The 13855-nt window shown below is 45.6% G+C and overlaps 1 protein-coding gene across 1 annotated transcript; it reads right to left on the bottom strand.

Annotated features, from left to right (window-relative positions):
* Positions 1-320: 320 nt before the first annotated feature.
* On the bottom strand, positions 321-4386 carry LOC144480952 (uncharacterized). Its single transcript, XM_078200568.1, has 2 exons — positions 4323-4386; positions 321-3899 (listed from the first exon to the last, which is right to left on the bottom strand). Exon 2 carries the CDS (start codon positions 3547-3549, stop codon positions 2791-2793), a length of 759 nt encoding a protein of 252 aa, XP_078056694.1. The 5' UTR covers positions 3550-3899; positions 4323-4386; the 3' UTR covers positions 321-2790.
* Between the last annotated feature and the right edge of the window lie 9469 nt (positions 4387-13855).

Here is a 13855-nt window from a genome sequence, read left to right as displayed (position 1 = left end):
GAATCAGGAAGGTGAGATAGAGTCATAGAGTCACAGAGGTATAAGCATGCAAACAGGCCCTTCGGCCCAACATGTCCATGCCGCCCTTTTTAACGACATACAGAGATACCTGCCTCATGAGTTTTACATTAAATTAAAACATAATTGGCCATCTCAAATTACCCCACAACAGAGCAGGTGAGGATAACCGATGATCCAAAGGGAAACTTACTGAGATGCTGCTTTCCAACAGGAAGTGGATCCTGAAACTGTCGGAACATCTACTGGAGTTCAGGAAAGATACCTGCGCTGCAATGAATGTGATAATCCTGACAGCCTTAGGATGGAGTCAATCTTTATTTGGTGTAGATTTATTCACAGAGTGAAACATTACAGGTGTATACCTCCTAACTCCAGGCACCGTCACTAACTGTCCCTTTATAGATCCAATCAATAACCTCCATGTAGTTCACCTTAATCGATACAATTAACACCCACAGTCAGAGCATCAAGAAAGGCTCCAATCAGTGTGACTGCCCGAGTGTCCCAGCAGCTCCGATGACCAAGTGACTCCCATCCACACATTAGCTTTTATTAACAGGGGTTGGAGTTTAAGAGCCGTGGGGTTATGCTGCAACTGTACAGGACCTTGGTGAGACCACATTTGGAATATTGTGTGCAGTTCTGGTCACCTCACTATAAGAAGGATGTGGAAGCGCTGGAAAGAGTGCAGAGGAAATTTACCAGGATGCTGCCTGGTTTGGAGGGTAGGTCTTATGAGGAAAGGTTGAGGGAGCTAGGGCTGTTCTCTCTGGAGCGGAGGAGGCTGAGGGGAGACTTAATAGAGGTTTATAAAATGATGAAGGGGATAGATAGAGTGAACGTTCAAAGACTATTTCCTCGGGTGGATGGAGCTATTACAAGGGGGCATAACTATAGGGTTCGTGGTGGGAGATACAGGAAGGATATCAGAGGTAGGTTCTTTACGCAGAGAGTGGTTGGGGTGTGGAATGGACTGCCTGCAGTGATAGTGGAGTCAGACACTTTAGGAACATTTAAGCGGTTATTGGATAGGCACATGGAGCACACCAGGATGATAGGGAGTGGGATAGCTTGATCTTGGTTTCGGATAAAGCTCGGCACAACATCGTCGGCCGAAAGGCCTGTTCTGTGCTGTAGTGTTCTATATGTTCACACACAGGGTGGGTGAAAGGCCTCTCCCCAGTGTGAACTCGCCAATGGCTCAGTCGCTTGGATGATGTTCGAAACCTCCTTGTGCAGTGAGAGCAGCAGAACGGTCTCTCCCCAGTATGAATGCACTGGTGGATCTTCAGGTCGGCAGAGTTTCTGAAACAACTCCCACAATCAGAGCATTTAAAGGTTTTCTCATTGGTGGGGAGTGCACTGGTGTCTCAGCAGATTGGATAACTGAGTGAATCCCTTCCTACACTCAGAGTAGGGGAATGGCCTCTCTCCAGTGTGAATGCGCTGGTGTATCAGCAGGGTTGATGAGTCATTGAGTCCCTTCCCACACTCAGAACAAGTGAACGGTTTCTCCCCAGTGTGAACTTGCTGGTATATCAGCAGAATGGAGGAATTACTGAATCTCTTCCCCCATACAGAGCAGGTGAATGGCCTCTCCCTAGTGTGAACTCGCTGGTGTCGCTGCAGAGTGGATGAATCAATGAATCCCTTCCCACACACAGATTAGATGAACAGCTTCTTTCTGCTGTGCCTGGGTCGATTGGTTTCCAGTTCACAGGGGGCATGGAATCCTTTCCTACAATCCCCACATTTCCATCATATCTTCAGGGTATGGACGGCCTTGTAACTCTCCAGGTTTGACGATTTGGTTCCCTGGATTTAGTTCTCCAACCTTCACCTTTAAGGGAATATACCCTGATATTGCCCGCAATAGATTTTCCTTAAAGGTGGCCCATTGTTCAGCCAGCGGCTTTTCTGCCAACATTTGATTCCAACTCACTCGACTCAGATCCATTCTCATCCTATTGAAGGTGAGGTTTTTCCTTGATTAATTATCCCCGTTCTGGATCGTTCCTTGTCCTTTTCCATGGCCAACCTGAACATTATGATACAATGGTCACTCTCCCCTCAATGCTCTCCCACTGATATTTGATCCACTTGGGCCAACTCACTCCCCAGAACCAGGTCCAGCAGTGCCTGCCCTCTCATTGGAGCAGAAACACACTGCTGCAGAAAATTATCTTCAACACCTTCCAGGGACTCATGTCCCTCTTGTCCCTTTGCACTATTTGGTTTTGTAATTGGTCTGTTCAAATGTTGGCTCGGCAATGATTGGGTTAAATCAGTCTCCATAGACTTTGTGACGTAACAAAGTATAAGAAGGGCTTCACCGAGCACAGAGATTTGTCGAGGTTTTATATATTGCATTGACTGGTGCCATGGCATCTGGGGCAGAGCAGGGAGCATTTCCGTGGAGATGCTGCTTCTACCCAGAGTGTAATGGTAATGCTGCTGCACTTTGATACGACTGCTCAGACATTAGCCTGTGTTAGCTCTTATTGATACTGAATAAAATCTAACCACTGTCACCAATAAGGGTTATCACTGGGAATCATTTCAGAGTTTGGGAAAAGGGGAGAAAGGGTTAATTGACTCCCTGAACCCCATTTTCTAACATCGCTGTGTCAAAAATAAAATCTCATCTCCCCCTCTGGCTCTTTTGCCAATTACCTTAGAGGGACTCACTTTCTGTTAAAGAGCCTGCCAATGAGCCCAGTCCCGGATGTGATTAACAGCAGCAATAACAGCAGAATTCAACCCCTGAGATCACTTGTGAACTCGTTGGTGTGTCTGCAGGTGGGATGACTGAGTGAACCCGTTCTCACACAAGGTGCAGGTGAATGGCCTCTCCCCAGTATGAACTCGCTGGTGTCTCTGCAGATTGGTTAACTGAGTGAATCCTTTTCCACAGGCAGAGCAAGTGAATTGTTTCTCCCCAGTGTGAACTCGCTGGTGTACCCGCAGATAGGATGACATTCTAAATCTCTTTGAGCAGTGAGAGCAACTGAACGGTCTCTCCTCAGTGTGAATGCGCTGGTGGGACATCAGAACCTGAGAGCTTTTGAAGTCGCTCCCACATTCAGAGCATTTATAGGGTCTCTCATTGGTGTGACTGACTTTGTGTCTGCGCATGCTGGATAACCAAGTGAATCCTTTCCCACACACAGGACAGTTGAACGGCCTCTCCCCGGAATGTACTCGCTGGTGTATCCGCAGGCTGGATAAGTCAGTGAATCCCTTCCCACACACAGGACAGGTAAACGGTCTCTCCGCAGTGTGAATTTGCTGGTGTGTCTGCAGATGACATAACTGAGTAAATCCGGTACCACAATCAGAACAGGTGAATGGTCTCTTCCCCGTGTGAATTCGTTGGTGTGTTTGCAGGTTGGATGAATCATAGAATCCCTTCCCACACACAGAGCAGGTGAACAGCCGCTCCCCAGTGTGAATGCGTCGATGAGTTTCCAGCTCAGATGGGAACCTGAATCCCTTCCCACAGTCCCCACATTTCCACGGTTTCTCCATGGTGCAGGTTTCCTTGTGACTCTCCAGGTTAAACAATCAGTTAAATCTCACACAGAACACGGGTACAGTCTCTCCCTGCTGTGAATGCCGCAATGTTTTTTTCACTGATTAAAGCTCTTTCCACAGTCAGTGCACTGGAACACTCTCACTCGGGTGTGTGCGTGAGACTTGGTAAATTCTCAGTCACGCTGATGTTTAAAATCTCCAGAAGCAAAAAGAACAGAGAAATATTTCTCCTTCCAGATACAAAGGCTGATGATGTTCAGGACATGATGAATTGAATAACTGTCAGATATTGATGTGACATTTGCTTTGAGATTACTGTCTGTAAATCCTCACCTTCTGATATTCTGTAAAAGGAATTTATTGAAGTCATCACTGTCAATACAAGATAGAAATTCAGAACAGACAATTCTAGTGTCTGTGGAACATTCTTTCCTCCCTCATTCCCCAAAAGCTGTAAATCTCCATTCCACACACTCTCCCTCCATTCTCACTCCGCTGTATCTAATATTCACCCTCCCAATTCTCCTGAAGGTGCTGATTGAGGCTGATTGACAGATCCATGCTCACTGCTTCCTGTCCTGGACACAGAGAGCTGAAAATCTCCATGCAGGCGGCCAGATAGATAAATGTCTACATTACTGGAGTAAAAATGTGTGGAATGTACAGACTGGATTCACTTCCTTTCCCTTCAGTTGCTGCAAGTCCCCAGTTTTCCCCAGAATGAGAAAATAAATTGAAAGAGGGAGAAAAGAAAGTGTTTTACTCACAGATATTAGAGAGAGCAGGAAGATTTTGTCTGACTGCATCTCCGTGTTCATTCACACAAAGCCCGCGCTCTGATTGACTGGAGGACCAGAGTCCTTCCGGTCCTCCAACTCTTTCCATTGGTCAACACTTCAGCATGAAGGTCAGGGGGTGAGCTCTCTTTGCACATGCGCAGCTTCCCCTCTCCTCTGGACATGCGCAGTCCAATGTGGCCTGCCCGCGTGGTGGATAGAGCGGTTTCTCTATCGTGGGCGATTGTGGGAGCTGCGGCCGCCATTACTCATCCGGATCCCAGTCTCTAAACTCCTGGGACTGTGATGGAAAGTGGGAGTGGGGGGCGCAGTGACCCCACCCTGACACAAAGTACATGTGGGGAGTCACTGGATTGGATTGGGATGTCCCCTTTACAAAACAGTTTGTTAACTTCAGGTGGAAAGATTTAGACACTTGGGTGACATTGGGGAAGGCAATAGGTGAGTGTGAAACTGATCTCGAGAGTCAGCACCTTCAGGGAGGAGAACTGTGGAAAAAGAAGGTGGAGGATAGTGTTACAATCAATCGTATCAATAGGCCTGCATGAGTTTCCTCCACGTGCTCCAGTTTCCTCCCACAGTCTGAAAGACATGCTGGTTAGGTGCATTGACCCGAACAGGCGCCGGAATGTGGCGATTAGGGGAATTTCACAGTAACTTCATTAGAATCATAGAATCATAGAAACCCTACAGTGCAGAAGGAGGCCATTCGGCCCATCGAGACTGCACCGACCACAATCCCACCCAGGCCCTACCCCCACATATTTTACCCACTAATCTACACATCCCAGGACTCTAAGGAGCAATTTTTTAACCTGGCCAATCAACCTAACCTGCACATCTTTGGACATTGCAGTGTCAATGTAAGCCTTACTTGTGACTTATAAATAAACTTTACTTTAGGAAGGAGGGAGTCTGTGGGGACAGAGATTTATAGTTTGAGATGAAGAAGGATTTTCTGTGACATGTATTTACCCCATTAATTCCCCCAACCCATACACGAAGAGGCAATTTGCCATGGCCAATCCACCTAACCTGCACATCTTTGGAATGTGGGATGAAATTGGAGCACTCTGAGCAAACTCATGCAGACACAGGGAGAACGTGCAAACTCCACACAGAGAGCTGTGGCACAGTGGTTAGCACTGCTACCTCAGAGTGCCAGGGATCCGGTTCAATTCCGGTCTTGGGTGACATAGAAATCATAGAAACCCTCCAGTGCAGAAGGAGGCCATTCGGCCCATCGAGTCTGCACGAACACAATCCCAGGCCCTACCCCTACAGGGGTGCTCAGGTTTCCTCCCACAGTCCGAAAGACATGCTGGTTAGGTGCATTGGCTATGCTAAATTCTCTTTCAGGACACCTAAACAGGTGCCAAGCGTGACGACTAGGGGATTTTCACAGTAACTTCATTGCAGTGTTAATGTAAGCTTACTTGTAACACCTAAGGCCAGAATTGAACTCAGTTTATTGGCGCTGCTGATCACTGTGCCACTGTGCTGCCTGTGTTTTGAGAAATCATATTAAAATCTGGAACTCAGATGGGGATATGGATTGGTGTTAAGTGGGAAGGTCTGGATCAATGCATTACTCCAGAGATGTGGAGATGCCGGCATTGGACTGGGGTAAACACAGTAAGAGGTTTAACAGCACCAGGTTAAAGGCCAACAGGTTTATTTTGTAGCAAAAGCCACACAAGCTCTTTCTGAGCAGACATTCTGGCCCCTGATAAACCCATTGAGTGATTGAATGGTACAATGCAGAGATTCTTCATCCAGGGTGAAACGACAGACTGACTGTGTGCTGTGTAAAACCTGACATCTACACAACCTAATCCCACTTCTCCTGGAACACTTCTCCTGTAGCTCCGAAAGCTTGTGTGGCTTTTGCTACCAAATAAACCTGTTGGACTTTAACCTGGTGTTGTTAAACTTCTTTAACCTACATATTAGAAATCATAGAAACCCTACAGTGCAGAAGGAGGCCATTCGGCCCATCGAGTCTGCACCGACCACAATCCCACCCAGGCCCTACCCCCACATATTTACCCGCAAATCCCTCTAACCTACGCATTTTAGGATTCTAAGGGGCAATTTTTAACCTGGCCAATCAACCTAACCCGCACATCTTTGGACTGTGGGAGGAAACCGGAGCACCCGGAGGAAACCCACGCAGACACGAGGAGAACGTGCAAACTCCACACAGACAGTGACCCGAGCCAGGAATCGAACCCAGGACCCTGGAGCTGTGAAGCAGCAGTGCTAACCACTGTGCTACCGTGCCGCCCCAATATTGATTGGTCGACTCAAATTGGACGTGGAGGGCTTGAGGAAGAGTTCTTGGAATGCTGTCGGGATTGTTTCATTGAACAGTATGTTACAGAACCTATGAGAGAGCGAGCTATCTTGGATCTGGTTCTGTAGGATTAAGGATCTTCTTGTGAAGGATCCTCTTGGGATGAGTGATCATAATATGGTGGAATTTCTGATACAGATGGAGGGTGAGAAAGGAGGGTCCCAAACCAGTGTCCTCTGCTTGAACAGAGGGGAGTACGATAGGATGAGGGTGGAATTGGCTAATGTAGACTGGGCGAGCAGACTGGTAGGTAGGACAGCTGAGGAACAGTGGAGGATTTTTAAGGAGATTTTTTTAAGTACTCAGCAAAAATATATTCCGGTGATAAGGAAGGACTGTAAGAAAAAGGATAACCGGACGTGGATAACGAAGGAAATAAAGGAGAGTATTAAAATAAAATCAGATGTGTACAGAGTGGCCAAAAATAGTGGAGAATTAGTGGATTGGGAAAGCTTTAAAGAAAAACAAAGAACGACTAAGAAAGCGATTAAGAAAGGAAAGATACATTATGAAACTAAACTAGCTCAAAATATAAACAATGATAGTAAAAGTTTTTACAAGTATATAAAAAGGAATAGAGTGGCTAGAGTGAATGTTGGACCCTTGGAAGATGAGAGGGGGGATTTAATAGTGGAAAATCAGGAAATGGCTGAGACTTTAAATAAGTTCTTTGTGTCGGTCTTCACGGTGGAAGACACAAATAGTTTGCCGAATATTAGAGATCGAGAGTTGGTGGGAGGTGAGGTCCTCAATACAATTACTGTTACTAAGGAGGTGGTGCTTGGTAGACTAATAGGACTGAAGGTAGACAAGTCCCCGGGCCCGGATGGAATGCATCCCAGGGTACTGAAAGAAATGGCTGAGGTAATAGCAGATGCGTTAGTAGTAATTTATCAAAATTCGCTGGACTCTGGGGTAGTGCCGGCTGACTGGAAAATAGCTACTGTTACGCCGCTGTTTAAAAAAGGAAGTAGACAAAAGGCGGGTAACTACAGGCCGGTTAGCTTAACGTCCGTAGTTGGGAAGATGCTAGAGTCCATTATTAAAGAGGAAATAACAGAGCACCTGAATAAGAATGGTTCGATCAAGCAGACGCAGCATGGATTCATGAAGGGAAAGTCGTGTTTGACGAATCTACTGGACTTTTATGAAGATGTCACTAGTGCGGTTGACAGAGGCGAACCGGTGGATGTGGTGTTTTTAGATTTCCAGAAGGCGTTCGATAAGGTGCCTCACAAAAGGTTGCTGCAGAAGATTGGGGTACACGGAGTTCGGGGTAAGGTGTTGGCGTGGATTGGGGATTGGCTATCTAACAGGAAGCAGAGAGTTGGGATAAATGGGTGCTTTTCTGGTTGGCAGTTGGTGACCAGTGGCGTGCCGCAGGGATCGGTGCTGGGGCCTCAATTGTTTACCATTTACATAGATGATCTGGAGGAGGGCTGAATCTAGGGTATTCAAGTTTGCTGATGACACGAAGGTGAGAGGGAAAGCGAATTGTGTGGAGGACGCGGAAGGTCTGCAGAGAGATTTGGATAGGCTGAGCGAGTGGGCGAGGATCTGGCAGATGGAATATAACGTTAGCAAATGTGAGGTTATCCACTTTGGAAGAAATAATAGTAAATTGGAATATTATTTAAATGGAGAAAAATTACATCGTGCGACTGTACAGAGGGACCTGGGCGTCCTTGTGCACGAATCGCAAAAACTCAGTCTGCAGGTGCAGCAGGTGATCAAGAAGGCGAATGGAATGTTGGCCTTTATCGCGAGGGGGATAGAATATAAAAGCAGGGAGGTCTTGCTGCAACTGTACAAGGCACTGGTGAGGCCGCAACTGGAGTACTGTGTGCAGTTTTGGTCCCCTTATTTGCGAAAGGATATATTGGCCTTGGAGGGAGTGCAGAGAAGGTTCACCGGAGATGAGGGGTGTGGCTTATGAGGAGAGATTAAACAGATTGGGACTGTACTCGTTGGAGTTTAGAAGGATGAGGGGTGATCTTATAGAGGCATATAAGATAATGAAGGGGCTGGATAGGGTAGAGGTGGAGAGATTCTTTCCACTTAGAAGGGAAACCAGAACTAGAGGGCATAGCTTCAAAATAAGGGGGGGCCGGTTCAGAACAGAGTTGAGGGGGAACTTCTTCTCTCAGAGGGTAGTGAATCTCTGGAATTCTCTGCCCATTGAAGTGGTGGAGGCTTCCTCGTTGAATATGTTTAAATCACAGGTAGATAGTTTTCTGATCGATAAGGGAATTAGGGGATAGGGGGAGCAGGCGGGTAAGTGGAACTGATTCGCTTCAGATCAGCCATGATCTTGTTGAATGGCGGGGCAGACTCGAAGGGCCAGATGGCCTACTCCTGCTCCTATTTCTTATGTTCTTATGTTCTTACTGTGTTTACTCCAGAGAGCCAGGAATCAGATTTACAGAATGGATTCCTGTAATAGCAGCAATCCCATTGCTATACGTTGGTCAGACTAAGGGGAGTATTTAAACTGGACGCCATAGATGTATTAAAGGAAAACAAAATCATGGAACTTATGAACGATCTGAAATAATATTGAGAGCAAAGAAATCAATCTGGAAAATTGTAGTCACTTTGCGTTGTTCCAGGAGAAGTGGGATTAGGTTGTGTAGATGTCAGGTTTTACACAGCACACAGTCAGCCTGTCGTTTCACCCTGGATGAAGAATCTCTGAATTGTACCATTCAAATCACTCAATGGGTTTATCAGGGGCCAGAATGTCTGCTCAGAAAAAGGAATGTTGGTGTGAAACCAATGAGAAGTAACACACACACTCACAGACACCCTCACACACACACACAGACTCTCAGATGCCTCAAAATATCTCCTGTTACTTTATTGTTCCTAGATTTTGGAAATAAATCCTGAATGAATTATAAAATCACACACAAATATTTGTTGAGCTTCCCCTGAAAGACATCGATACAGTTCATTTCACTCCCTGTGGTCATGATTTCCATATTCTCACCACTCTTTGGGTGGAGAAATTTATCTTGGATTTCCGATTGGGTTTCTTGGCGACTGTCTTGTATTGATGGTCTCCAGTTTTGCCTTTCTCCAAAAGAAGAAACATTATTTCAAAACCTTTTATAATTTTGAAGCCCTCTATTAGGTTACTCCTCAGCCTTAATTTTTCAAGAAAGCGTGAGCGTGTCAATCCTTTCCTGATAGATAACCAAACACACAGTTTAAAAATCATTTATGGGATGTGGACATCGCGAGCTTGGCCAGCATTTATTGCTAACCCCTGATTGACCTTGAGAAGGTGATGGTGAGCTGTTTTCTACATTTCTGATATCATCATTAAAAATCATCTCTGTACCCTTCTCCAGTGCAGAGATATCTTTTTTATAATACGGTGACCAGGATGGCATGCAGTGGTCGGTAAGATTCTTGATCAGGGAGTCACAGGTTATCCAAAAGTGGTTTGAGCTTATCCATGGTTTTAAATCAGAATATTAAGAAGCAACAATTTAGAAATGATGCATTATAAACAGGGGGAAAAAAACAGAAGACCCATTCCAACCATTATTCTGTAAATTGAGTTTGTGTCTTTATATGCCCTGTTTGTGAACAGAATTCCCACTCACCTGAAGAAGGGGCTTAAGGCCCCGAAAGCTTGTGGCTTTTAAGACCATAAGACCATAAGACATAGGAGCGGAAGTAAGGCCATTCGGCCCATCGAGTCCACTCCACCATTCAATCATGGTTGATTTCAACTCCATTTACCCGCTCTCTCCCCATAGCCCTTAATTCCTCGAGAAATCAAGAATTTATCAATTTCTGTCTTGAAGACGCTCAACGTCTCGGCCTCCACAGCCCTCTGTGGCAATGAATTCCACAGACCCACCACTCTCTGGCTGAAGAAATTTCTCCTCATCTCTGTTCTAAAGTGACTCCCTTTTATTCTAAGGCTGTGCCCCCGCGTCCTAGTCTCCCCTGTTAATGGAAACAACTTCCCTACGTCCATCCTATCTAAGCCGTTCATTATCTTGTAAGTTTCTATCAGATCTCCCCTCAACCTCCTAAACTCCAATGAATATAATCCCACGATCCTCAGACGTTCATCGTATGTCAGGCCTACCATTCCTGGGATCATCCGTGTGAATCTCCGCTGGACCCGCTCCAGTGCCAGTATGTCCTTCCTGAGGTGTGGGGCCCAAAATTGCTCACAGTACTCCAAATGGGGCCTAACCAGTGCTTTATAAAGCCTCAGAAGTACATCCCTGCTTTTGTATTCCAAGCCTCTTGAGATAAATGACAACATTACATTTGCTTTCTTAATTACGGACTCAACCTGCAAGTTTACCTTTAGAGAATCCTGGACTAGGACTCCCAAGTCCCTTTGCACTTTAGCATTATGAATTTTGTCACCGTTTAGAAAATAGTCCATGCCTCTATTTTTTTTTCCAAAGTGTACAACCTCGCACTTGCCCACGTTGAATTTCATCAGCCACTTCTTGGACCACTCTCCTAAACTGTCTAAATCTTTCTGCAGCCTCCCCACCTCCTCAATACTACCTGCCCCTCCACCTATCTTTGTATCATCGGCAAACTTGGCCAGAATGCTCCCAGTCCCGTCATCTAGATCGTTAATATATAAAGAGAACAGCTGTGGCCCCAACACTGAACCCTGCGGGACACCACTTGTCACCGGTTGCCATTCTGAGAAAGAACCTTTTATCCCAACTCTCTGCCTTCTGTCTGACAGCCAATCGTCAATCCATGTTAGTACCTTGCCTCGAATACCATGGGCCCTTATTTTACTCAGCAGTCTCCCGTGAGGCACCTTGTCAAAGGCCTTTTGGAAGTCAAGATAGATACCAAATAAACCTGATGGACTTTAACCTGGTGTTGTCAAACTTCTTACTGTGGTCACATGTAGGCCAGACCAGTTAAGGACGGCAGATTTCCATCCTTAAAGGACATCAGTGAACCAGATGGGTTTTTATGACAATCAACAATGGTTTCATGGTCATCATCAGACTTTTAATTGAACTGAAATTTCACCATCTGCTGTGGTGGGATTCGAACCGAGGTCCCCAGAACATTATCCTGGGTCTCTGGGTTGCTAGTCCACTGACAATTCCACTGTGTCACTGCCTCCGCCACCACCACCACCACCGCCCCCCCCCCCCCCCCCACCCGCCACCCCACCCCTGCCCTGATCTGTACTGGAATTTCTAATCCACACAATTCTCCTCTCATTCTGCTCACCTCAACTCAGCTTTTCAGCTCAACTTTTTAATCCGTTTTCTCTCATGTTCTCGTCTGGTTTCCTTTTTAAAGCATCTAAAGTATTTGTCTCAACCACTTCCAGTCGCAGTGAGTTCCATATTCTAACAACTGTCTGAAGAAATAAATATCTCCTCCTGTTGATTTATTCATCTGTGTTGTCTGTTCATGGTTCCCAGTATTGGAAACACCAACAAGTGGAAACATTTGTGTTGCTGATTCTGATTATCTGAGTATCTTTAATATGTTATCCAGAATCGTCATAAAGAAATGAGGAAAACAAGTTTAGAAAAAGTTTTGTGAGGTTAGTCTGAAATCAGTTGAGAAGCCAATAAAGATATTCCCTCTCTGGGTGGGAAGATCTGTAAGAAATCATCTTTTAATAATCTTATATAAATCTTGAAAAATGTATTGACTCTTATAGGAATCTCTCTTTCTCATTTTCTTATTGGGTAAGCTTCCTGGGTTGATAAATACAGTAGTGTAGGCCTGTTGTCTCTGCTAAGGACACATCTCTAGCACAGAACCTGAAACAAGACAAAGTTGATAGGGTGGGGGGTGATTCTCAAAACCCACATGTAAACAGATTGTCTGAGTAAAGATTAAACAGGGTGTCCGAGCAAGTGATGAGCCACAAAATGACTTCAAGGACATAAAAATCATAGAAATCCTACAGTACAGAAAGAGGCCATTCGGCCCATCGAGTCTGCACCGACCACAATCCCACCCAGGCCCTACCCCCATATCCACCCACTAATCCCTCCAACCTACACATCTCAGGACACTAAGGGGCAATTTTTTTTTTAGCATTGCCAATCAACCTAACCCACACATCTTTGGACTGTGGGAGGAAACGGGAGCACCCGGAGGAAACCCACGCGGACACGAGGAGAATGTGCAAACTCCACACAGACAGTGACCCAAGCCGGGAATCGAACCCAGGTCCCTGGAGCTGTGAAGTAGCAGTGCTAACCACTGTGCTAATGTGCCGCCCTATCGATCGGAATAGGGCGGCACTGTGCTACCGTGCCATCCGATCGGATTAGAAGGGATTATCTTGATTATCTGTCCCTGAATAATGGACAATTGAATGAGTGACAAAAAACCCACAGAAATTTGGTTTATAAATAGGCATTTGAGAGGGTAAATCACATCAGACAGCAAAGAGCTTCTCAAAGTGATCCATCCATCCACATTTGTTCCTCTTCATTGGAAGTGTGAGAAAGAGGTTTATAGATGTGGTCTAATGTACAATGAATGATGACACTTTAAATGATATGTGAACAGATGGTCAAAAGCTTGATAGGAATGGGAGATTTTAACGAGAATCTTTAATCAGGAGGGAGAGGCTGGAGAGGTTTCGGGAGGGAATTTAAGAACTTCACACCAAGACACAGCCATTACTGATGGAGTAATTAAAATCAAGAGGCCAGAATGATATCTCAGAGGTTGTGTTATTGGAGATTAGAGGTTGGGAGAGACAAGGCCATGGAGGGATTTGAAAACAAGGATGCGAATGTTAAAATCAATGCATTACCTGACCTGGACCCGATGTAGTTCAGTGAGCACAGGATGTGGTGGGCGAATAGCAGGCAGGCAGTGGAGTTTTGAATAATTACATGTGACTGTTGGGGTGGGGTGAATGTGAGAGGTTGGTTAGGAATGGTTTGGAATCATCCAGTTTAAAGTGTCACAGGCAGGGATGAGGGGTGGAGTGGGGACAGGTGACATTATGGAGATTGAAATATCTGGTATTAGTGATGGTGTGGATATGTGGTCAGAAACTCATCTTGGGATCAAATCTGACACGGAGATTGTGAAGAGTGTGGCTCAGCTTCAGACAGTTCCCAGGGAGAGGGGTGGACTCAGTAGTTTCTGAATAGAATTTGTC

The sequence above is a fragment of the Mustelus asterias genome, chromosome 30 (genome assembly GCF_964213995.1).
Source record: "Mustelus asterias chromosome 30, sMusAst1.hap1.1, whole genome shotgun sequence".
Classification (NCBI taxonomy): domain Eukaryota; kingdom Metazoa; phylum Chordata; class Chondrichthyes; order Carcharhiniformes; family Triakidae; genus Mustelus; species Mustelus asterias.
Note: the sequence above shows the minus strand (reverse complement) of the source record. Positions and strands in the feature narration are given on the sequence as shown.

Coding starts and splice junctions, on each gene's coding strand:
- LOC144480952 (XM_078200568.1), bottom strand. CDS start 3,549: ATGGAGAAACCGTGGAAATGTGGGGACTGTGGGAAGGGATTCAGGTTC.